This window comes from Melitaea cinxia, chromosome 12, assembly GCF_905220565.1.
Source record: "Melitaea cinxia chromosome 12, ilMelCinx1.1, whole genome shotgun sequence".
Classification (NCBI taxonomy): Eukaryota; Metazoa; Arthropoda; class Insecta; order Lepidoptera; family Nymphalidae; genus Melitaea; species Melitaea cinxia.
In genome coordinates, this window is record NC_059405.1 from 13,606,773 (window position 1) to 13,632,902 (window position 26,130).

A 26,130-nucleotide genomic window follows, 5' to 3' on the forward strand; every position below is an offset into this window, starting at 1 on the left:
GATTGAGCATACGCAAGAAGAAGCTAAATATACGAAAAATACTTATAAATAATTGGTTGCATATTTAAAGCTATAGTTTCAAAAACATTTGTTTTTATACTGACACATATGAATTTATTTTAATTTTAAATGGTATTTTAATTTTTACTATGTATCGGTAAACTGGGATTGCACATGTGATGATAAGGCTATCTAAGAATACATTGGGCTTATTATGTCAGTATAAATAAATAAAGATTTGTCTGATAAATTTCCACATTTAACTAAAATTACCGAATAAATTCAACAATTCTGATAATGATCAAATAATTTAAAGATTAACAATTTCAATGAGTTACCTTCAAAAATGTTGATTCAATTCAACGTTTTCTGAGGCGTTTTATTAATACAATAGTCCACCCGAAGGCTGTACAGAACTTGTGAAATGCGAGATTCTGTATCAAGTTGACTATAAAGGTGATAAAATTAATTTAAATTAGCGCAACACGTTATCAATTCCGAGTAACATTTGATAACAATTGATAAACAAATGTCATAGCAGTTCTGGCTTGGACTTTAATAAACGCCCTTACGATCACCGCTTGTTTCCGATCCATTTAATTAAGTTTCGTACACTACATGCAATCAAAGATGATTATTGTAAATACAATTTTTTCCAATATTTTAGTGTCGGATTAACGAATTTATTAAATGATACTTAACAATGTTTTTTTGGTATATTTAAATTGTATTACCATGTCCATTTTGTAAATTGGTTTAGTTTGTAAAAATTATTACTTATATTTTTTACGTTTTATCGTCATTGTAAATAAAATTTTCTTGCCTTACGCTTAATACATTGTATACAGTATTATTTATTGTCTATATACAATCTGAATCTATTTGTAAATAGCATTGCATTTATTGTTATTTTTCTAACAATATAGTTACATAATAGTTTTTATATTATTAATAATGTAAACAAATAGGAATATTATAATTAATTATAATAAGCATTATGTATAGATATTTAGTTGGTAAAATAGTTTAACAAAAATGTGAAGATTACCAAATCACAATTTGTTATAATAGTATATTATAATATTATTATATTATGTGCATTTAGAAAATATAATTCAGTGATGTTTATGATAGTGTTTATTTTATTATAATTTTGTTTGAATGAATAGTTTATGATTACGTTGAAGTATTGTTCGTTTGCACAGTAATATTGTTAATAATTAAATATTTTTAAAATAACTTTTATTTATTTTTTGCGTTATCTTATACATTAAAATAAAAGGTAAAACTTTAATAAATGAATTGAAGTATTGGTACATGTTATTTTACAAAAATAATGAAGAATGCCAGATGACTATTTTAGTATACCATACAAAAAAATGGTTTGAAATGATTTTGTTATATAACATTCCTAGACCAATAGATAAACTCAAACACTCCTAGACCGGTCGACCTTAAAGCTTTTCTACCAAGTGAATGCTACGTCACCACTGAGTGGGATATACTATATTTTAAGGTCGAAAACTACAGAAATAATTGTGTTTGCAGGCAAACGGAGAAAAATCGACTTCAATTATATCGACAAGTAATACAACGTAGGTAGACGAAAAAATAGTCAAGTAAATACGCATTATCAAAGATTACACCAAAAGTTGTAATCAGATCTCGATGAAATTTAAATGTGATCACATGATAAACATCGGCTTTCAATTAAATTAAAAATCATCAAAATCGGTACACCCAGTAAAAAGATATGCGGATTTTCCCTCGATTTTAGAGTTTCCCTCGATTTCTCTGGGATCCCATCATCACATCTTGGTTTCCTTATCATGGTACCAAACTATGGATATCTCTTTTCCAACAAAAAAAGAATTATCAAAATCGGTTCATAAATGACGGAGTTATACCCGTAACCAGGCATAAAAGCACTTGTGTATCGTCATTTTACAAATGGACTTTCTTGTGTCATATTTTGTGATAGATATGCAAACAACTCTCAAATAAAAATAAAAAGAGTGACTTGGCAGTCTGGATTTTTTTTTTCAATTTGTCATAATGATCAAGTAATAATTATCGATCTCATTACATAAACAAACGTAAATACGATTGGAAAATTCAATGACTCTCATTACCGTATCATAGCAGACGAATACGTTAATTGCTGCTTCCAATTATTAATTTCAAGCATAACTGCGGTCAATAAATTAGATTCCGCCCCGGGTTCCTGCTTGCTGGAAACATTCCGTTTCAGCGATTAGACATTAAAATGTTTTATACGATATTGTGGCGATAGGTATTAAATTGATTTGGCTTTTTTTATATCACTAGAGTGGAAAACGAGCAAATATACGACCTATTTGATGGTAGGCGGTTATTGTAGATGTCTGTAACACTAGTGCATCGCAAGCGCGTTTCCGACCCTACCCTCGACCATTCCCACGAGCTCTGGTCACCTTACTTACCGCAAAAAAACAACACTAGCAGAGTAATACCGAACAATATTATTTGGTGGTGATCTTCTGTAAGATTAAGGTATTTCCCTAGTCAGGCTTCTCGAAATTTTATGCAGGACATTTACTGCTATGCCCCACCTCAAAGTTGTCTAAATATTTTTTGGAAATTCAAAAACACTTCGTAGATGAAAATAATTTCGATTCTGGACCGCACTGAAAAATCTTTATTTTACTCTTCCATCCCACATTATACAGGTAAGTAGGTAAAATTATTTATGTGTAACAGCTAAAAGCCATGTAACGAAGAATTGTACGAAAGAAAGGGAAAGAAGGGTACATGTAAAAAAGGCAAAATGAGTAACAATAGTAGAACTTAAAAACAGTGTCGTGGCGTGATTTTTCGCCGCCTGGAGCCAAGGATATTAATTTATTATGTTCATTAACCGATGACGTCAAAAGAAAGATAATCTCAATGCTACTGAGTTTTGATGTGTTTTTCGTTCTGGAAGCGATTTGGATTATTTTTTTGTCCATTGATAAAATCGTTGTACTTTTCGGTGCCGCCCGAGGTGACGGTCCCTTCAGCACCCTCCACGCTACGCTACTACTTAAAAGTAGTACTTTTTATAATTAACCGACTTCCAAAAAAAGGAGGAGGTTCTCAATTCGACTGTTTTTTTATTTATTTTTTTATTTCTTTTTTTATGTATGTTACATCAGAACTTTTGACCGGGTGGACCGATTTCGACAATTTTTTTTTAATCGAAAGGTGGTGTGTGTCAATTGGTCCCATTTAAATTTATTTGAGATCTAACAACTACTTTTCGAGTTATATCTAATAATGCGTTTTTACTTGACGCTTTTTTCGTCGATCTACGTTTTATTATAGCGCATAACTTTCTACTGGATGTACCGATTTTGATAATTCTTTTTTTTGTTGGAAAGGGGATATCTTTAGTTTGGTACCATGATAAGGAAACCAGGATCTGTTGATGGGATCCCAGAGAAATCGAGGGAAACTCTCGAAAATCTGCAATAACTTTTTACTGGGTGTACCGATTTTGATAATTTTTAATTTAATCGAAAGCTGATGTTTATCATGTAGTCACATATAAATTTTATCGATATTTGGTAACTACTTTTTGAGTAATCTTTGATAAAGCGTAGTTACTTAACTATTTTTTCGTCGATCTACGTTGTATTTACTCGTCGATGAAATTAAAGTCGGTTTTTTTTCGTTTGCGAGTAAACACAATTATTTTAATTATATCTACCAAAAAAAAAAAAAAAAAAACTTTCGTTTGCTTAGTAAACCAGAATTAATAATTTACTTTTACTTCTACGTGAGGTAATTGTCAGATCAAGGCCTTATTATATACAATTTGTACTAAGTAAAATAAAAAAAATAACTTTTTGGATAAATTATAATTAAAAAATACGTATAAAGGGAGATAATTGTGGTCTTAACAAATTTTTTTAACAAAACGTCACGACAGAATTGAAATGAAATATTAAAATGCCAAGCTGACGATAAGGAAAATTCGAAATTAAATTACACAGCATTAGGGAGATATTTTGCGCGCAAATGTAGCTAATGAGCATTCTCATTAATTTGTTTAGGCTCTTTAATGTTCCAGTTTAGATGAAGAAAATAATGAAAGCTATTTTTAAGTAAAGTGATCAAAGTAGTCATATTGTTGAACTTATAACGTAATGATTTTGTGGAAAGTTACAATTTACAGAATAAAAATTAGAGACAGTAATCGGTATTTTATTATCATTAAAACTATCATTAAAAATTTAATTAATTACATTAATTACGTATTAAAATAACACAATCATATTTACAAATTATTGTAGTTGATATAACTTTACTACTCATGCATTGATTTCATGCTACATGCTAAGGCCAGCACATCCCATACATCTGCATTGGTAACATTACCCACGGCTGGAAGTCTTGCAATGATTGTTCTTTATAAATGATTTTGTACCCTTTGTACCAAGAATGTGTCATATAATTGTAATATCTTAGTATTAATTTTTGGAAATCACTATTACACCTCTCAAATCCTGGATGTACCATGTCTGGTTTGTGTTGACAACGAATACTGTTATTTTTAACATCGTATATAGCTATAGTTCTAGTAGTGGGTAAAATAGGAACACCTAGTTCCAAATCTAGAATCCAATGTGCATTATTATCTATATCTCCTAATTTACAGCACTCATCTATTAATGGATTTGGGTCGAGACCTAGCTTAGCAGCTGTTGGAAATAGATCTTTAGGCAATTTTAAAAAGGTCTCAAACGGATCTAAATGCTCCGATTCATCAATAAAACTATCTGTTGTTTGTCCGGGTGATGCTAAATTTTCCGGAGTACATTTAGGTAGATCATTAATTACATCAGCCGTAGTATATGACTCTTGTCCCAATGCCTCTATGAAATATGGATTTTGCATCCTTGGACACTGCATACTTGGCTCTTGTATATATGCCTGGTGTACATTTGGCTGTGAGGTATATAGTTGGTATAGTTGGTATGGCTGTCGTACATGGCATGCATATGGTTGATGTACAGACGGCTGTTGCATACGTGGCTGTTGTAAATACGGCTGTTGTGTATAATGCTCTTGCATATATGGCTCTTGCATATATGACTCTTGTGTATTTGGCTCTTGTATATATGGCTCTTGCACAGATGTCTCTTGTATATATGGAACTTTATGCATCTGTGGGTATCCATACAAATTAGAACAAAAAGTTGGTATAACTTCAGGTACCATTATAGGTTGACTATTAGAAGTTATTACGCGATCTACTGGCATCAAGGCTCTTGTGTGTGAATATAGTGATGTCCTCATTTGTGGGGCTACAGAAGCGACTGGTATTCGTGCTGAGTTATAAACATTTAGATGTGGTATCCATTCAGCCACTACACCCGGATTATAGTTCGATTGAGGAGGTTGATAATTATCATTATAGTGCGATGTCATTGCGGGCGAAGATATATAATAATTGAAATTGCTATTTACTAACCAACTTCTTTGGTTTATTAACCGACCTGTTACTACACGTTGCTTAATTTTTAAACGCTTTTATCGCTTGTCAGTAAATGTGTTTTTTCTTTTGTTTTGGTTACTATTTTAATTTCTCAGCTAAGCTTTCTTTTTAAGCTTGAAGCCATGTCATAACACGCCTGAAAATAAAGGAGTAATTGTACATATTTTTGTTAAATTTAATACGATAATAAAGGACCTCAATATTTTTGTGATATGAAGTTCTTTACCGTTATTAGAGTGCCGCAGATGCGCTTCCATTCAATGATCTCCCGTATAAAACTTTCATTATTCACTGCTATTCTTATTATATATCTTACATAAAAATCGATTTTAGCTTTATTCTATATACCTGCAATGAGTTTACTATGTGATTTTATTACTAAAACATAAATCAAGTAAAATGTACTTTCGTCACATGTTAAAGTTAAATAAAAAATAGAACGAATAAAAATTCTAAACCAAATTACAACGATGTGGGTACTTAAGAAAATTATATGACATTTATTATTTGAAAAAATATTGCCCATAGAAATTAATTTATAATCTTTATTTTTAATATTTTATGTAATTAAATTTTAAAATAAACTTGCATATTAGGTAATAAATATTTAGTACCTGTTACAATAGACCTCATCATGTAGAAACAAGTGCAATTGTCTGTATCGAACTTCCCAGTATTTCTGTACAGTGAACCGAGCTGTTTAATTGAGATTTTCATGTCATAGCATTATCACTCGTATCAGTTCGCATGAAGTTGCATTTTCGTTTGAACGCAATGCATTGTTATATTTTGTGGTGGACGTTATTCTTTAAAAGAATTTCCTCTGCTGCAAATTGCTTCCCGTCGACTGCTCCTAACGACTTCATTGTGCACGTTACATTCAATGTGTGGATGAACCCTAAATAGAGATATAGTTTCAATGGGACAAGACATAATAAGGGGAAATTTAAAAATAATTAGACGATGACTGAACTAGCAATAATATGACATTGTACCGTGACGAGTATTGTTAGCACTTAGCCTAAGTGAGACAGGCTATCAATTACTGAACTATTAATTTGTTAGCGGCATTTAAAGAAACTTAACCTAGTTTATTTATTTTGTTTTCCAGTTGGTGATGATTAAGAATTTTGCTATTGACAATATGTTATCTGAAGTGGTTTAAAATACAATGGTGATGTAAATGGGCACATATTTAACGTAATATTTCACATGTGTGTATGAATAATTTATGTATATTTATATGAATAATAAAATACAATACGTGAATATTTTGGTGTAACCTGTAACACAGAATACCAATTAGCAAAGGGAACTTTGTGATTGGTTTGATACTCCCTTTGTAATTAATTAATATTTTTTTTCTTAACCAAAAGATTATAGCCCAGGCTATTAATTACTATTGACATTCGAATTGCTTAAGTTGTTAAAAATTCTTATGGTATCTTTTACAGAATAAAAACTTCGATAAAACTAATTCTTCGGCAGCTTAGCTTTATATTTCCGTTCTATTTGGAAAGAAGTCTTTTACTGAACAGTAATATTTATAGACTCCTACAGATAATAGTGCATGTATGTATTTCTTTGAGATTGAATAGTCTTGAGCTTGTAACGTAACATGTAATTCCATCTTAGTTTGTATCATGAATACTGCTTAATAGTAAGGGGGCGAGTATACAGACACCCACTTCCTAAAAGCAAGCAGGATATCATTAATGTCCACGGGCAACAGTAACTATTTGTTAAATTGACAAAATATTTATTTTTGTTTTTAATTATTATTATTATTATTATTATTTTGGCCTTATTTAAAGCAAAATGAGTTCATCTGGAACTTCCTTCCAAGTTTGAAATTGTAGTAGAATAGTGTTGTTTTATCGATACAGTGGCAGGTTAAATCTTGTTATTGACAACTATTTCTATGGGCAATAAAGAGGTTTTTGGTGGTCTGGGCGTTCGTGTATTTATTTTTAGACCTAATATAAGATTTTTACTTAGCTGTTAAGTGTTGCGCCCTTATTTTTTTATACGTATAAACTTTTTGAAGCGTCAAACAGTAAAATAAACAATAAATGACAAAAAACAGAATTACGTAAAGCAATCTTAGCTTATCATGTGGGAAATCTGAAGGGTAAATAAAAGCCATAGTAGCAAATAGGGTTTGTCCCTCGAGTACAACGACGTTTTTCTAAATTTTTTTTTCTCCATATCGGTATTATTTGAATAATTTATTGAATAAATACACTTATTTTTCCACGTGTACTATTTTAGTTACACACGTCGGGCAGCAGCGTCTTCAGTGCGACAAAGCCAGCCCTGCGGTCACCAACCCGCCTGCCCAGCGTAGTGACTATGGGCAACACACACGAGTTCACGCAATTTTTGGCGCGAACTTGTGGAGGCATATTTCCAGCAGTAGACTGCGTTAGGCTAAAGTGATGATGATGATGATGAGTATTTCATTTGAAAAAATAATAAGTATTTTTGCTATAAAAATGTAAGCAGTAATATGTTTATCTTGACCAAGTATGTATAAAAATATTGTAAGAAAATTTTCTTTAATATTAAATTGAAAATATTTACAATTTTCTTTATTATTAATTTAAAAATATTTCCTTGAGAGTAATACATATTTATAAGATATACACATTTATAGGAATAAGATATAAAATATCATTTCGTACATTCAAATAATCCTTATTTCGTATAAAAATATCTGGTTCACGTATATTAAACTTTCCTTTGAGCGTTCAGACCGTGCGAGTTCGCTAACCGCGGTTTTAATGTTGTGCGTTACAATACAAAGCAGAAAGCCTTTTTAAGTAAATTATTAATGTGATGTGGATACCATTTGTCGTACAGATTTACGAGGTTTATAAGAAACACAGTTCATGGTTTCAGCCTAATTTGTATTAATAAAAATGAAACGCTGAAATGTATTTACGTCTACAGCTTTCGAAAGACAGCGCCAAATTTGATATGTCCTTAGTGTTTGTTATTGTCAAAAGAATGTTTACATAAAAGAATATTAAGAAAAGTTATTTTCGGAGTTCATTGGAGTTACTCTTTAAGAATCAGTTTTCATATATGCCGCCATAGATGGCGTTATTAAATTCATTTATTTACCACTTGATATTGTATTAATCTTTTTAACCGACTTCCAAAAAAGAAGGAGGTTCTCAATTCGATTGTATTTTTTAAATGTATGTTACTTCAGAACTTTTGACTGGGTGGACCGATTTCGATAAAAAAAAATCGAAGGTGATGCGTGTCATTTGGTCCCATTTAAATTTATTTGAGATCGAACAAGTACTTTTCGAGTTATATCTAATACTGCGTTTATACTTAACTATTTTTTCGTCGACCTACGTTGTATTATACGGTATAACTTTTTACTGGGTGTACCGATTTTGATGATTTTTAATCTAATCAAAAGCTGATGTTTATCATGTGGTCACATTTAAATTTCATCTAGACCTGATTACAACTTTTAAAGTAATCTTTGATAACGCGTATTTACTTGACTAATTCTTTTCATTTGCGGGCAAACACAATTATTCATAAACTAGTAAGCCTTTTTTGTCTATTTAGACAGTCAATCTGAGAGTTATCTCTAGTCGTGGAACGGAAACTCACTTTTTATTCCTATATTTCGATAAAGTATCAGGCGCTATGGTACACGTAAACAATAAAAATAAATTCATGAATATTGTTAAATATTATAAAATTTCGATACCTACGGTGTCATAGCGTCACGTTTCTACGCAACAATGCCTCGTATCTTGTTACTTGTACCACACTATAATTACGAGTCCAATTGTTCCTACGTTCTTTGTCCCTCGCGTTAGTTTGTAGATAAAAAGTCTTTAGTAACAATCTTTTAAACGGAAAAATACTTTTTGAGGGCAAATGAACATTTCAGAGCCTTTGTAAATTTTAGGTGTATATTCCATTATTTTCATATGGCTTAGAATTTGAATATTTAGTTATGTAGGTAATTCGCCTTAAAAATATATATTGATACTAGCGGCCCGCCCCGGCTTCGCACGGGTGCAATGCTGATACTAAATATACTGCAGAATGTCTTTATTTATAGTGTGAAGCTAGCTTATAGCATGGTTATTAACATAATGACAACAACATTAAAATATGCGTCGTTAGATTACACGTTGTTACAGAATGCGTTGAAGAAATAAAGGTTCACTGCTCGTTCCCCGTATGTGATAGCGTGATAATATGTAGCCTATATGTTGACCCGACTTAATAATAATATTCGTGCCAAATTTGAAGTAAATCCATGCAGTATACTTTTTGAGTTTATCCCGGACATACATACCGACAAACAGACAAACAGACAAAAATTCTAAAAACTATATTTTTCGCTTCGGTATCGATTGTAGATCACACCCCAAGTATTCTTTCAAAAAATATTCAATGTACAGTTTTGACTTTCCTACCATTTTATTATATGTATAGATAGTAAAGATAGACGTGTTGTGGAAGTGGAATCTATAAGTAAAATTTGCGCTGTGATTTAATATTTGGACCAGGAAAATATTTAAAAAATTCTAATATTTAATTGTCTTGTGTTTAGGAATAACATTTAAATAACTATCAAATATATAAGAAACTTTCGCAACACAGATAGTAAAAAGCCGAACTAAAGTTGTAACATATGTAATGTTACTAATTTATTTGGTGCGTAATTGCTCTTTTTTTTTGATAGGTGTTGTCGTTTATTAGCGCGGTCCTTGTGACGTGTGGTTTTGCGTATGGGGCCATTGGTGGGGATTAGATGAGTAGGGTTTAACTCATGAGTATACAAGCGCTTGTGGCGAGAGGCTCCTTCTATTCCTTCGTCTGCAGCCACGGCAAGGTTCAGGGTGCGATTTGTTGGTGTCCTTGGCGAGGCGGTCACGAGTGGTGCCGGATGCTTCTGCGTGGCGAGACATTTTGCCCAACGTTCCCGGTTCTGATGTTGTCGACCCTGTGGCAGTCGGCGACGCTTGTTTACGTCGCCAGAAATCGTGGGAGCTGCGTGAGCCTAACCACGTGGTGCAATGTTGTGCTACGGGCGGTGCCACATGGTGCTTCGGAGCATGGTTCGGCTAAGTGACCTTTTATAACCTCCGACCATGTGCCAGGAATAAGTTGAGCCTTAGATAGCTAGTGCTATAGATTTTTTTACGAGTTTGTGTGTTCATAATTTTAATTTTAATATTAAAAACTTGTCATTTTTTTTAAACTACATGAGTGTGTTACATTGAAGTATAATGTACTAAGGTGTGTTATACATTGCAATAAATTTATTTCAATCTGTTATCTTTCTGATTTCATCATCATTTAATTGAATTATAATTAGTTTTTTTTAATTTTATTTTTAGTTCGTCGCTTTAAAAATTTGATTTCTCTCTAGATTTTTTTTAACGCGCGACAAAGTAAATAAAAATAGTGTTCTTTCGAAATAAAAGAAAGAAAAAACAGTTTTCATTTTGAGTAAAGTCAACGTTACAGTGTATTCTCTTTTATAGTTAACTTATAAAAAGCGTTAGCATTAAGCTCCATCCAACACAGCACGTGAACATAAAAGCTTGGTCAGTCCATAAGTGTGGCTTCAAGCACTCTGCGTCAAGTGTCCTCGACTCGGTACACTTTGAGAATTTGTAGCTTATTCCTTGCAAACATTGTGACAAAGTTAAGTAGGTATTAGGTGTATTTTTAGTACGTTTAAATGTTCCAGTAAATGATAATAGAAGGCATTTTTTCCAAATTTAATGTTTACTGTAAATAATTGTATTTTATTTAAGTTGTTACTTCAAATAATAATGTATTATTCAATTTAAATGAATATTAAAGGTACATTTTTAGAATTTTATTATTTTCGTGTAGTCATATTCATTTTATTATTATTTATAATTGTATCAACTTTCTTTAAGTGTGTCAATTCTTATACTAGAAGAAATACAAATGCGTTATTTAAATATTAAAGAGAATATTAATAGAGCAGTTGATTTGCATCATCATTGTTCAATCAAAAATTGAAACATATTATATCTTTTTCAATAGCAGAATTGAGATATAAATAAATATCTTCTGATAACATTCACACATAGTCGTCTATTCCTAAAGTAAGCAAGTTAATGCTTGTGTTATAGGTAACAGCCAACTGTTGAAACTATTTTTTTCATAATAAATATTAGGGTGTGCCGAAAAACGACGATATATTTTATTCTTTGCTCTCACCCTAAAATATCTCAGAAACTTTATAAAACTTTGTTGTTATTGATGATATAAAAAAAAATTACAGCATCTTTTTATAGGATTTCAAGCGTACTACAAATTTGCCATTTAACATTTTTTTAACTCTTACAGTTTAGCTAAAAAATGTAAAAATTTGTTCCCCGTGTTATTTAAACAGGAAATCTTAAAATTCGAAAGAGAACCTCTTACGATTGGAATTTTGAGCTCCATTTTTAATAGGAGCTTTATTGGGAAATGTCCTAAGATATTTTGAGGTGAATACAGCTGTCAAAGTCCCCACCACTTTATTATGAACTATTTTTACAGGAACGAAAGTGCTTGTAAGAAATAATTAAGGAACTGCTAACCGTCAGATAATAGGGATGGTATACGGAATCTACGAAGAGAAACATATTATGCGTGTTACATTGTAGTTCTTAATATACTGTATTTAATTTCAATTAAATTTTCCGTAATAGGTGGTCAGGTATCCCTTTGTATAACATTATACGAGAGATACTTCGAAATTTCCCGGATCATTTACAAACAGCGATTTGAGTTTGACGTGACATGAAAGCAGGTACTAGGTATGTGTTAGATATTGCTTTATTATAGACACAGAGTGAAACTTGGTTTCATAGACGCTATGAGAAAATTTAATCATTATATACATTTTATAAAGATAAAAGTATTTCATCATCACTTCAGCCTATCGCAGTCCACTGCTGGAAATAGGCCGACACAAGTTCACGCCTAAAATGGCCTGAACTCATGTGTGTTTTCCATAGTCACCACGCTGGGCAGGCTTGGCTTGGCTTGGTGACCACAGGGCTGGCTTTGTCGCACCGAAGACGCTGCTGCCCGTGCTGATTTGAATATTCGAAATATAAATCATATAGCAAATAGCCCGAACAATGAGGGACCGTAGAAATATATTCATAATATGAAAGTCAATTACTGAATTTGAATTGTTTCAAAATTACCTTTGAATATAATTTAATTCTAAATAATAATAATTATTTACTGTACTTAATTGTTATACGACTTCTTTATATTAAGGTTGTTTTGTAAACTATAAATAATTATTTTACGATGAAAATACGAAGCATTACAAATGTTCAAAGTCTATATTAAGTGTTGTTTTTAATTAAACTAGAGTGTTTAAAATTTGCCAATTTTCGTATGAGTATATCCTTAATACGTTCGGAAAAGTTCATAAATTCAAAATTTAACACAAGTGTAATGTCAGTTCAAAACAGAAAAAAGTGACAAGATTTCAACTTCTGTTACTCTTTTCTACATAAAAGTGTTTTTTACATTTTTATTTTCTTTATGTATCTATACAAATAAATAAAATTGGAATGTCTGTTTGTATTATTAAAATAACCGCTTTTTACTAAATGCATATCGATGTATACACGATACATATACACATAAACATTCACTAGTAGATAACTGATGTAATAAGAAATAAAATTATTTATTTTAGAAATTTATTGATTTTATAAGTCTACAAACTACGACGAATACGTCGCGGGTACAGCTAGTATCCATATAAATAAAATGTACGTCCATTACTTTCAAACCACCAAATTACATTACATAATTCTTTTTTTTTGTTATTATCAAGGCAAGGTTGTATAAAGGGAAAACTAAAAAAATGGCAAACATATATACGAAAAAATATAGCAATGTTCACTGGATCAGCTAGTGTAATATAAAAAAGCATAACTATAAAACTAATAAAACGAAAGCAAACACACTTGCAGTACACACGTTACTGTAAATGCTGAATTATATATAAATCCTAGGCTTATACTTGTAATTCTTAGGATTTCACAACTGAGTTGTTAAACTAATGAGTGATGATTTTTAAGGTTTTTAAAGTTAGTATTGTTTACATATATTATGTGCAATCTCGCGAGAGAGGTGTGGGGCAGCCAGTCAGTCAGTTCAGCCTATTGCAGTCCACTGCTGGACATAGGCCTCCCCAAGTTCGCACCAGACATCCCGGTTTCCCGCAACGGGTTTTTTTTTTAATTTCCGTATGGGAAAGTGTATAGTTTTATTCTAAACTCATGTTGTACCACTTGTACCTAGCTTAAAATGATATTATGTACCAATATTGTAATTATTCAATAAATAAATAAATAAAAATAATGATAATTACTAGTTTTATCCGAATAGAGATGCTCTTATTCCGTCTTTGAATAATTGTATTAAAAACATATTATTTTTAGTCTATATTGTATTGTACACTACAAAAGGAATATAAAAAAGGTCAAATAAATAAATAAATAATAAATAATGTTTTATAACACGGTCGTCTGATCCTTAGGTAAGCAACATAATGTTTGTGTTAATGGATAACAGCCGACTGATACAGTTCGCTAAATATTTTTTTATATATAAATATACGCAGAAATAATACATATGTAAATAAATACAAATAATACACACTGAATCAGGTGGGAATCGAACCCACAAATCCCCGAGCAGAAGGCAGCGCCACTACAAATTGTGCCAACACTTAAGCTATATACGAAGCGAGATTAAATAGTGTGATACGTAATAAAACCTGCAAGTAAAAATAACGTCTAGTCCATCGTGTTTGTGATGAGGAAGCTTGAAACTTTATTCTACTAACCCCAAGATACAACGAGTTAATACTAGTTCCAAAAGTTTAAAATTAACGATAGCAATGGAAAATTTTGATCGCGATTGTCTACGATAGACAGTAAAATAATATTTTTACAACAAAAAGAATTATTATAAAAGATTCTGAGTTAATTATTTTATAAAAAAAAGTTCAAGTTTATTTACAAGTAACAAATTGTACGTTTACAAATAATTTTGCTTAGAAACGAAATTGAATATGAGATTTAATAAAAAAAAAATCTTTCTTCGTTGTTCACTTAGTTTTCCTACACTAAAATGAATTGTGTCCTCTTTATTAACATTAAAATTATATTCTCATTTATATGTAACCTTTATAGGATAAATTATTTTCTTGTAATTTACATAATTATGTTTATTTAATTACATATCATATTTTTGTTAGGAAAATTTGATTTACTGAAGCCCTGATAGACACATGGGCTGTTGCGTGAAGCGTGAGGTTAGTGAATTGATATACGAGGAAAGGCATGGAATATTGCTGTTATATATTTATAACAAAACTAGCTCCACCATGACGATTCAGTCGCGTAATGTCGGTTTTAAGGAGTACGCCATATTTATTTTAGTTTCCTACCTACCTCAGACAAGAGCTTCACATAAGTTCGGTAATTTGCAATAAGCAAGTGTCCGTCTATCATTACTTATTTTACACATGTATAAAGCAGACGTAGATAAATGTTTCCTTGAATTCAGTTAATAAATAAAACTATTATAAGGCACAGTTTCTGGGCCTTAATTCTGATTTGGGGTAGTTCGTTTTTATTTATTCAGACAGGCACTTAAAAAACTGTTGATTGCTTGTATACAACGACATCTATTGATTTTTTTTTAATTTTATCATTCATCATTATTTTTATATTTTTAATACATATTATTATAATAAAGTTATTGTTTTTGCGTGCTAATTTGAAACTTATTAGTCTGAGTTTAAAAATACATCTTGCGTTGGAAAGCCCGGTTAAACAATGTTTATTTTAGTAGGGTTTAGTCTATTTTTTTTTTAATATAACAGAGAATTATATAATTTGAGTCGCTTTCGAAAACAATTCACTTTGAAGCGTACGTAACAAGGGATTATGTTTTTACTAACAGTATAAATACTGACGAGCTTCTATAACAACACGTGCGCCGCCTTGCTGATGTGTTATCATATTATTATGATGAGGAAGCCTTTACGTTGGTGTTAATCGAGGTTTTGAGTATAAGTTGGAATAATATATTATTTTTAAAACTAGCTGACCCGGTGAACTACCTTATATTCTTTCATTTTATTACAATTTTCTAACAATATTTTTTTCAAAGAAAAAAAAATGTCTCGTGTACAGCCACAAACAGAAGCAAAAACGATAACTGCTTTTCTTGAGATAATTATGATTTGCCAAACCTCAGTGAATAATCTTACCATCTTAAAACAAAGAAATAAGACTTATATTCTCAGAACGCTTACAAAGAATTGTCAATATTTTAATCATTGAAGTTAATAACAATTGCTTGGTCACATTACCTTGGCACAGTGCCGGTCAGGTTGATACGGTGCGTCACACTTTCGAGGACTGTGTAGCTTGGGGGCCCCAGCGTTGCGACCTGGTGGCCGTAATAGGCGAAGATCTGTCACTGCAGAGCGTGGTCCGCAGCATGCTCAGCAGCGAGAGGTCGGCCGTAACCTCCTTCTGCGAGGAGGTCATGGCGTTAAAGGAGGCTGCGGAGCGACAGCGCAAGGCTGACGATTGGACGATTTGGAAAGTTAAGGAAAATGGTAAAACTCTATTAATTTGTAATACTAGTGAAAAGGGATAGAAAATATTTGACTTGTTACATAACTATAGTTAATTATAATTTTTTTTCAAAAATTAATAAAAATTTCATAATATGTAACGATCATTTAAAATCACACACGTTTAAATTTTTTAATTACACGCGTCAAAATTTGGTAACATATGCGACATCATCATGATCATCCATGATTGTATTAATTGGTAGAAGCATTCTAGAATATTTCTTTAAAAGCAGGCCTATTATTATTAGTATAAATGCGCACATAAATAAAATTTATAAGTGGTGAGTTCAAAGCCTTTATATGTACAAGTCACCTCCCGAGCATAAAATATCTTTTGTAGTCTCTCAATTTCGCTCGTCCTTGCATATTATCCAACACAAGCTGAACACGAGTTACCCTCGAGACTTTACATTGGTATATGAAAATATGGAATTATATTCATACCTTTTTAATATATATGTACTAACATTATAATACATTACGTTATTAATATTGATATAATATGAGAGTTGCGAATAGAATTAACTGAGGTAGGGCACAGCAGGAATTTCTTGCTCAAAATATGGAGCAGCCCGACTGAGGTAGTACCTCAACCTTACAGAAGATCACAGCAAAATAATACTGTTTTCAAGCAGTATTGTGTTCCTGTTGGTGAGTAAGGTGACCAGAGCTCCTCCAGGATTGGGGATTGGGTCGGCAACGCGCTTGCGATGTTTCTGGTGTTGCAGGCGTCTATAAGTTATGGCAATCGCTTACCATCAGGTGAGCCGTACGCTTGTTTGCCGACATACTGACATAAAAAAAAAAATAGCATTTGGATAAAACATATGAGTTGAAAGCTATTATTGTAGATTTAAAACTAGGTTAGTTCCGATGAAAATAAATATAAGCAAGTGTTAGGTTAGGTTAAATGATACTGTTTTCAAGCAGTGTTGTGTTCCTGTTGGTGATTAAGGAGACCAAAGCTCCTTGGGGGAATTGGGGACGGGGTCAGCAGCGCGTTGACAATGCTTTTGGTGTTGCAGACGTCGATACGCTACGGTAATCGCTTACCATCAGGTGATCCGTACGCTTGTTTGCCGACATAGTTGAATAAAAAAAAAAATATTAATTTCATTGAAATTTCTGGCCGCTTCGGGCGCTTGAGGTTTTGTGGTATCGCTGTAGACACAAAATTTCTTTTTATTGGCAGCTAGCTACACAATTTCTTAAAAATATATTATGAAAATTAATTTTAATTTTCTTAATAGCTCCTTACAATCTTTCTACTCATACTTCTGCTGTCTATCTTAAGTGTTATTCTTGAAAATATTAGGTGTATATTTTAGATCTCTTTAATTTATTTTTGAAGTAGCAATCAAGACCTGTTTACGTAGGGAGATAACTGTCACCTAAAACAGTCAAAATCAAAGACATTATGCTTTATTGACATAAGGTATTTACGCCGCCATTTTTCATATTCACCGCACGAAGTTTACGGTAGCTACTTTATGCCGATCTTCTGTAAGTGTGATTATGCTTTAGTTCAGTCACTCGACGACTTGACGTCAATTAACCAAGGAATTATAGTTAAAGATAACGTAAGTCTGCGAGTAGTTTATTGAAAAAGAAGAAGAAAAAGGTTAAAATAATTAAACAAATATTACTTATATATATTACTGTTGTGATGAGATAACAATAGCAGTTTTTTTTACACGAAATAGTAGGAGTTTAACGCTAATTCGATTTCGATTCGTATTTTCTTTATCCCTACTAATATTATAAATGTGAATGTAAGTTTGTTTGTTACGCTTTTACGCGAAAACTACTTAACCGATCATCATGAAACTTTGTACACATATTCTTGGAAGTATTAGAAGTAACAAAGGATACTTTTTATTTAAAAAAAAGAGATGCGAGCCAAGTTGCGGGTAAAAGCTAGTTAAAAATATTGCTTTACTTCAGTATTAACTGTTCTCGTTTACGAGGATATATAATAATCGAAATTTGTTTGGTAAGTTCTAAAAAGGTACTAGTACATTGATCTATTTATTACATGATATTATATTTATTACATTAATCCAAATCAATGTAATAAAGGGAATGGTTCCAAAGATAGTAAAGTAAAAAATAGACAGCCCAACGTTTGCATTTTCTACAGGCTTCGTACTGTCGGCAGGTATTAAATTTCTTATTTAAACTTGTTAGTGCATTTTTAAATAAAAATAAATTTTTCAATATTGTATTAGACATAGCCTTATTAGGAATTTTTGTTAATCCTTTCATGATTATTTTTCTAATGCATTTGAATTTTTTCCTCCACGTAGCATAAGAATTGGAGCTGAATCTACCTCGCTGCTCTACTGTGGGTTGGCGAATATGTTCCCTATGAGTAACGATCGCTGTAAGGTATTTATGATGACAACCGGGACCGACGGCATAACGTGCTCTCCGAGGCACGGTGGGGAGACCCATAAGGACAGACACCCAAACCTGAAAGGAATATTTGTACAAATACAAATATCCATCCCGAGCGGGATTAGAACCCGCAAACCGTCGGTATTTTAGACGACCACTCGCACCACTAAATCAGAGTAGTTGTGTTGAATTTTTCTAATAAACGAAAATAAATATAAAGTCATTTTCATCCATTAAGGAAATGGGTAAAGTTCGTTCCTAATCCAGATCTCCCTTTATAAATAATATTAAATAAAATAAACTTCAATATATAAAGTGAAAAACGTGAGTATTAAACGACAATAAAAAGTAAGCATCATGATATACGAAAATAATATCAATTAGAGACAACACGAAAAGTCAATTCAAATTAGTTACATTTTTAATTACAAGAGATTGTGGACTTATCACAATAAGTCAACAATTTGTCTTTATTTAGTTTTAAAAGACGTTTCCAGTAACTTTATCTTCCCGTTTCATTATAATACGGACAAATTTTAAACGTCATCTCAGCTGATAGCCTCAATTTGTTTGTGTAATCATTTATTACACGGAACAAGCAATCCGCTTGAAAAATTCACTTAACGCGATACTTTTCATTTGAGAGAGTTTTCAAATTGTATTTATTTGTATAAAATGAAATTTCGCAAAATATTATGCGGAATATAATTTATCGCGTCTCTTTGTGACCGCTTCTTTGCGAAACAAGGTTGTTTCGAAGAACATTGTTCGATTTGTATTTGAATATTGGATTTGAAAATTTCTTAACCGCAAAATGTATTTAGTAATTGTTTTTTAAGTAGACTTTTGAGTGTTTTGAGACATTTTGTTATATATTGTACAATTATTATTTTGTTCTTATCAATTTATTCTCATCAGAACATTTTTCAAACAAAAAATTGACAAACATCTATTGTTACCGACCATGCAACCCCATGCTATTTTTCTCACGTCCATAATACACATGAGTGGTAGGTGAGTAGGTACTGGGGCGTGGCCTTCTTAGAAAATTGTGTTACAATTAAAGATACTGACCACTGGGTCAAACAATAAATTTATAGTTGTTTTTTAACTGAGTCTAAACAAGGAGGCGGTTACTCAATTCGACCGTATATAAACATACACACACACAGTGTGTATGTGTGTGTATGTTCGGGGATAACTTCGACGTTTATTATCTGATTTTGATCATTCTTTTTTTGTTGGAAAGGAGATATCCCTAGTTTGGTATCACGATAAGGAAACCAGGATCTGATAATGGAATCCCAGAGAAATCAGGGAAACCCTCGAAAATCGTAGTGACGACTAGTGCGCTTATTAATTTTTGTCGTCTACTTATGTTGTATTATTTTTCGATGTAATTGAAGTCGGTTTTTTTTTCGTTTACGAGCAAACACAATTATTAAGGGCATAGGTTGTATGTGATGTGTATGATATCGTATTAACTCGAATATATTATAAAATCGTCACAGTTCTGTTATATTTTTTATCAGTGATATCCGTTTAAAGAAAAATTTGTGACAATAACTTTTGTTGTGAACCTGTCGTCAAGGAAAAACGTATTTCAAGCTATACATCTTTATTTGTTATTTTACATTATCTTTTAACAACAAAATATTGTGTATGTTTGAAGTTATACTTCTTTTGGCTCGTCAGAGGAAAATGATGAGAGTAAATTTTTACGATGCGCGCGCATACCGTCACAAAAAACCGACACCCTGAAGTTAGCTAGTAAACGAAGAAGTTAGCAACGTGACACACTTTTTTAACCGACTTCCAAAAAAGGAGGAGGTTCTCAATTCGACTGTATTTTTTTTTTTTTTTTTTTTTTTTTTTTTTTTTATGTATGTTACATCAGAACTTTTGACCGGGTGGACCGATTTCGACAAATTTTGTTTTAATCGAAAGGTGGTGTGTGCCAATTGGTCCCATTTAAATTTATTTGAGATCTAACAACTACTTTTCGAGTTATATCTAATAATGCGTTTTTACTTGACGCTTTTTTCGTCGACCTGCGTTGTATTATACCGCATAACTTTCTACTGGATGTACCGATTTTGATAATTCTTTTTTTGTTGGAAAGGGGATATCCCTAGTTTGGTACCGTGATAAGCAAACCAGGATCTGATGATGGGATCCCAGAGAAATCGAGGGAAACTCTCGAAAATCCGTAATAACTTTTTACTGGGTGTACCGACTTTGATAATTTTTAATTTAATCGAAAGCTGATGTTTATCATGTGGTCACATATAAATTTTATCGATATCTGATAACTACTTTTTGAGTAATCTTTGATAACGCGTAGTTGCTTGACTATTTTTTCGTCGATCTACGTTGTATTACTTGTCGATGTAATTGAAGTCGGTTTTTTTTTCGTTTGCGAGCAAACACAATTATTTAGTATATGTAACTAGTAGTTTTATTTTAATTATTTTTTTTAATTATTTTTTTGTTAATGACGTAGAAAATAAATTCTTTTTAAAAATAAACATTCTCTAAAATACGTTGTTTAAATTAACTCGTACAATTTGAGGATTGTAAAACTATTGTAGTAATAACTTATGACTGTGATCATACTTGTAAAGGTTACTTTGACAACTATCAAATATAATATACATATATCGGATTTGTAGTTATGGACCCGGTTATAAAGTCTACACGAAGTACCGTGAGAGTTGCTTGTCTAAGTCATTTACTACACTCCTATACTTTGAATACTCTTCCTTATCATTCATCAATACTTGTTTACAGGCTCAAGCAAAAATCAACTCTAACTCAAAATTTGTTAGGATTAAATTTGCTTGCAGTTAATTGTTGTTAAATACGAAATATGTTTGGACTATCGAAAAGTCTGTTGAATTCGTCTTGCATTTCGCGGACCATTGGTTGAGATGGGACGTGAGAGGGAGATGAGTCTAGGTAAAATTGGTAGAAGCATTGTTTGTTCTTTGTATCGCTTCGTAAAACTAGTCGGCAGATGCCGTGAAATTGTTTCAAAGATTGTAAAGTCTATCGAGGGTGTAATACCGAACTCTTCTTTAAATAAAATTTTATGGACTTCGTGCACAATGTTCCCATGTCTAAAAATGTAGAATGAACTTCTGTATTTCCTAGTACATGATGTATTAAATATTAAAACAAGAAAAATATTCTTTTTTATACTTAAAGGGTTAAGGGTTATTCATTGTGTCGCAGGACCGATGGCCGATGGAGCAGACGTGTCCTGGAGTGGAGACCGCGTCTTGACAAACGCAGTGTGGGACGTCCTCTGGCCCGTTGGATCGATGATCTACGTAAGATTGCCGGTGTAGGCTGGATGAGGATTGCGGAAAATCGGGATGTCTGGCGCGAACTTGGGGAGGCCTACGTCCAGCAGTGGACTGCAATAGGCTGAACTGACTGACTGACTTCAAGGGTGGCAAACAAGCACGCTATCCACCTGAAGGTGATCGGTAATCGTTGTCTATAGACGCATCATGAGCTTGTTGCTGGCCCCACTCCTGACCTTCTCCTAGAACTCTAACCGCCTTTCTTAACACAGGAACACAGCACTAATTGAAAGCACTATTAGTTGGCTATCATCTTTGTTAAAGTTGAGGTACTTCCACAATCAGGCTGCTCCAAATTTTGAGCAGGATATTTCCTGCTATGCTGTATCTCATTAATAGTTAAAATATTCCTAAATATATATTACTTTTGAAAAGCTGTTATTGTAGGTGTTTCCTCTAATTTTACTAGAGTTTTGTCACTTTCAAATTTACGGTTCATACCGCTATTTCAGAACTTTAAGTTAAACAGACCACAACCTATAACTCACTTTTTAAAATAATCAAAACAATACGCTCTCAAGCAGTCTATGGAAGCAATTCATTAGCATAAGATAATTAAACATCTTCAGTGGCTCTTTAAAAAATAATAAAGGCTCATAAAATAACTTGAACAAAACGATGTGTATCGTATCCGCTACTCTAACGGGATGTCATCTGGGAACGGAATGTTGATACTTTGATCAATTTATTCTAGACCTTGCACACAATTAAAAAACTATAGCCCAAAATAGGTGCAGTATATTGACTTCATTTTTATAGTCATAATTATTATGTTATGTCCTTATTAAATTTGGTTAACGCGTTTGACAGTTGGCAATACAGAACTATAAATAGCCACTAGATTATATAAATGTCAAAGGTATGGGTTGAGTGGCGTTGTCTTTTATGCAGGATATATGAGTGAATATTTAATGATTGGATTTTATACTGTCGCTTTTTACGAGTAACTAACCGTTTCTGCCGATTTAATTTTTTATAAATTTAAAATTAATATCCACGGGCTCTAAAATGCCCATGCCTTTTGTTGAACGTTATTCATTATAATACCACAGGCGATTTATTATTCAAATTACAAGTCGACAGTCCTGTGACTATCTAGCAAAGCTAGCATGTGGTCCAACGCTGATGGAGATTTTCTGTTACAATATCTTTATTTATTTATTTATTTTTTAATCTATATTTTCATTTTTTTTCGTGTTTTTTTTTATGTTTAGCCTAACCATTATGGGTGTATACTTTTCTCATAGCTTGTTTTTTATGCATACACACTCGTTGTGTGTTCTATTGTGTATATATTGTTACGAACTTGTGCTATGTGGCTACGGCACTAAAGAATTTAGCCACCCCCTCTCTTCCCGTGGGTGTCGTAAGAGGCGACTAAGGGATAACAAGGTTCCACTACCACCTTGGAACTTAAGAAGCCGACCGATGGCGGGATAACCATCCAACTGCTGGCTTTGAAATACACAGGCCGAAGACGGGCAGCAGCGTCTTCGGTGCGACAAAGCCAGTACTGCGGTCACCAACCCGCCTGCCCAGCGTGGTGACTATGGGCAAAACCCATGAGTTCACGTTATTTTTGGCGTAAGCTTGTGGAGGCCTATGTCCAGCAGTGGACTGTATAGGCTGTAATGATAATGATGTAATGATTGTTACGAACACACAAAGAAACTAGCGCCATCTAGCGGCAACCATTGAAACCACACAAAGACAGCGGTAGCATGAAACTCTCTACTCAATACTAGATGGCGTTAGAGGAACTACTGTGGAACTATATAGAAGTATAGTCTCGAAAACCGGGTACATGCGCGAACTTTCCAGAATGGTCTGGGCCTCGTTTCGACCGATATAAATAGCCGCAGGTAGGCGAGCGAGCTCAGTTCAGTTGAGCGATCTTCGAGGCGACTTCAAGAGTGAAAACTAGTGATCAAGAGTGGTACCAGAAAAACTTAGGACATCGATAGTGCTTAGTGTCTGAATCTAGTGCTTTGTGTTGGACCTAGTGCTAGTGAATAAAGTCTTGAAAAGAGTCAGCAGGTTTTTCTCTCCAAATCCTTCGAACCCTAATACGTAACAACTGGTGTCGGAAGTGAGATTTGGAGATGCCATTGACTCCGAGAGAAGACTTCAAGGACTTCAAGGGCGTCAGGACAAGGCACAACGAGCTGCGGAAGTCACACCTACTGGGGACCAAGCCCCGCCCACTGACCCCGCCTATCATGTCCCGCCCACTGACCACGCCCCCAGGCCCCGCCTACTCGGACCCAGGCCCCACCCACTCAGACTCAGGTCCCGCCCACTCAGACTCAGGCCCCGCCTACTCAGACTCAGCCCCCGCCTACTTTGTCTCAAGCCCCGCCCACTGGATCCGCCCACCTTATCACGCCCACCAGCGACACCGTAGCTTCTACAGACCCTCAAGTGGCTCTTCATTTAGGAAGTTTAATTAAATTAATGGAGCTGCAAAGGGCTTAAATTCGTAGTGTTTGCAGGAATCACAAGAGCAAACAAGTTTCAAATTGCAAGAATTACAAGAGCAAACAAGTTTCAAATGGCAAGAATCACAAGAGCGGCAAAGGGCTGAAATTCGTAGTGCTTTGCAAGAATCACAAGAGCAACAAAAGGCTGAAATTCGTGGTGCTTTGCAAGAATTACAAGAGCAACAAAAAGAGCTCCAAGAAAAAACGCTTTGGGCTGTAAAAGATGTTAGTGACGCGGTGACTAAGCTTCGAAAAGATGTCGACGTAGTGGAAGAACGAGTTACCGGGTTAGGATTGGATGTTGAAAATGTGAAAACCGGCCTCACTGAACTACAGAAGAAAGTAGTGCGCCTTGAAACCACGGGAGTCGCGATGTCTAGTGGCAGTACCGGAGTGGCGCAAGGACCAAGAGTGAAAGTGCCTCCGTACGACGGCACTACTTCGTGGAACGCTTAATCGTCAACAATTCCAGACTGTTGCTACTGCCAACGGATGGACGGAAGAGCAATGCCTGACCGCTCTCACTGTTGCACTCAGAGGGCAAGCTTTGTCGGTTCTAGAAGCACTGCCACATACAGGAAACGGGTTCCAAGACTTGATGGAGGCACTTGAATCCCGATACGGGGAGCGACACTTGGAGCACGTGTTCCGTGCCCAATTGCGTGACAGAGTCCAACGCTCAGGAGAAGGACTACAACAATGGGCGTTGGAAATTGAGAAACTCGTCAGGAAGGCACACCCAGGAGCAGACACCAAAATGGTAGACACGAATATTGTTCAAGGATTTGTCGACGGAATCAAAGACCTGCAGGTCAGAGCTGCAGTGAGGCTTCGTCACCATACCTCGTTAAAGGAAGCATTGGCGCATGCTTTGGAGGTCGAGGCTGTTCGCCATGACATACGGCAGACCTATAAGATCCGCGAGGTCTTTGAGGAAGTCAAGGAAGTCAAGGCTCCTACGAAGAAAAGCTATGGAGTCATGTGCTACAAGTGCGGCGAAAGGGGCCATCTTCAGCTCAACTGCCCGCAGAAAGAGACCCAGATAGCAAGTATGAAAAGGATCGAGGAACAAATAGAGGAGCTGAAAGAAACAAGGGGCTTCATCCACTGCCCGGGAGCAGGGAAACGAATAAAAGCCAGGACTAAGGGGCGAGTACTGGCTGATGCGGAGGAAGCCCCAATAACTGTTATCTCCCAGGCATGCAGCGGGAATAGTCTTGCGATTCAGGGGACTATTAACGGGACGGATTGCAAAATGACTCTAGATACAGGAGCCTCTAGAACAATAGTGAACTCAAAGCTGGTAAAAGCCGCAAGGGAACACAAGAGGAGAATTAACTGTCGGCTTCTCACGGCATCCGGTCAGCCAATACCCGTCCTGGGAGAAATGTCAGTTACGATGTATGTAGGGGGGTCCTCATACTCTCATAACGTTATCGTGGCTGAGATTGTGGATGATTGCATCGTGGGTTTGGATTTCATGAAGAAACACAACTGCAGAATTATCCTTTCCGAAAGAGGACCTGTAACTTATATAATTGTATTTAATTACGAAATAAACAAACTAATGTTTTGTTAACTTTAGCTTTTGATATAACAAAAGCAAATCGCAAATAAGTTTTTCAACTTCCTATTTTTTGTTTACAGAATTTATATTTATAATTTTTATCA

General features: G+C 33.9%; 1 protein-coding gene across 1 annotated transcript; it reads right to left on the bottom strand.

Annotated features, from left to right (window-relative positions):
• Positions 1 to 4,284: 4,284 nt before the first annotated feature.
• On the bottom strand, positions 4,285 to 4,930 carry LOC123658176. The gene has a single exon (XM_045593616.1). The coding sequence runs from the start codon at positions 4,915 to 4,917 to the stop codon at positions 4,357 to 4,359; it is 561 nt and encodes a 186-aa protein (XP_045449572.1). The 5' UTR covers positions 4,918 to 4,930; the 3' UTR covers positions 4,285 to 4,356.
• Between the last annotated feature and the right edge of the window lie 21,200 nt (positions 4,931 to 26,130).

Bases quoted from the DNA above. Each gene is read 5' to 3' on its own strand.
- LOC123658176 (XM_045593616.1), bottom strand. From the start codon at position 4,917: ATGCAAAATCCATATTTCATAGAGGCATTGGGACAAGAGTCATATACT.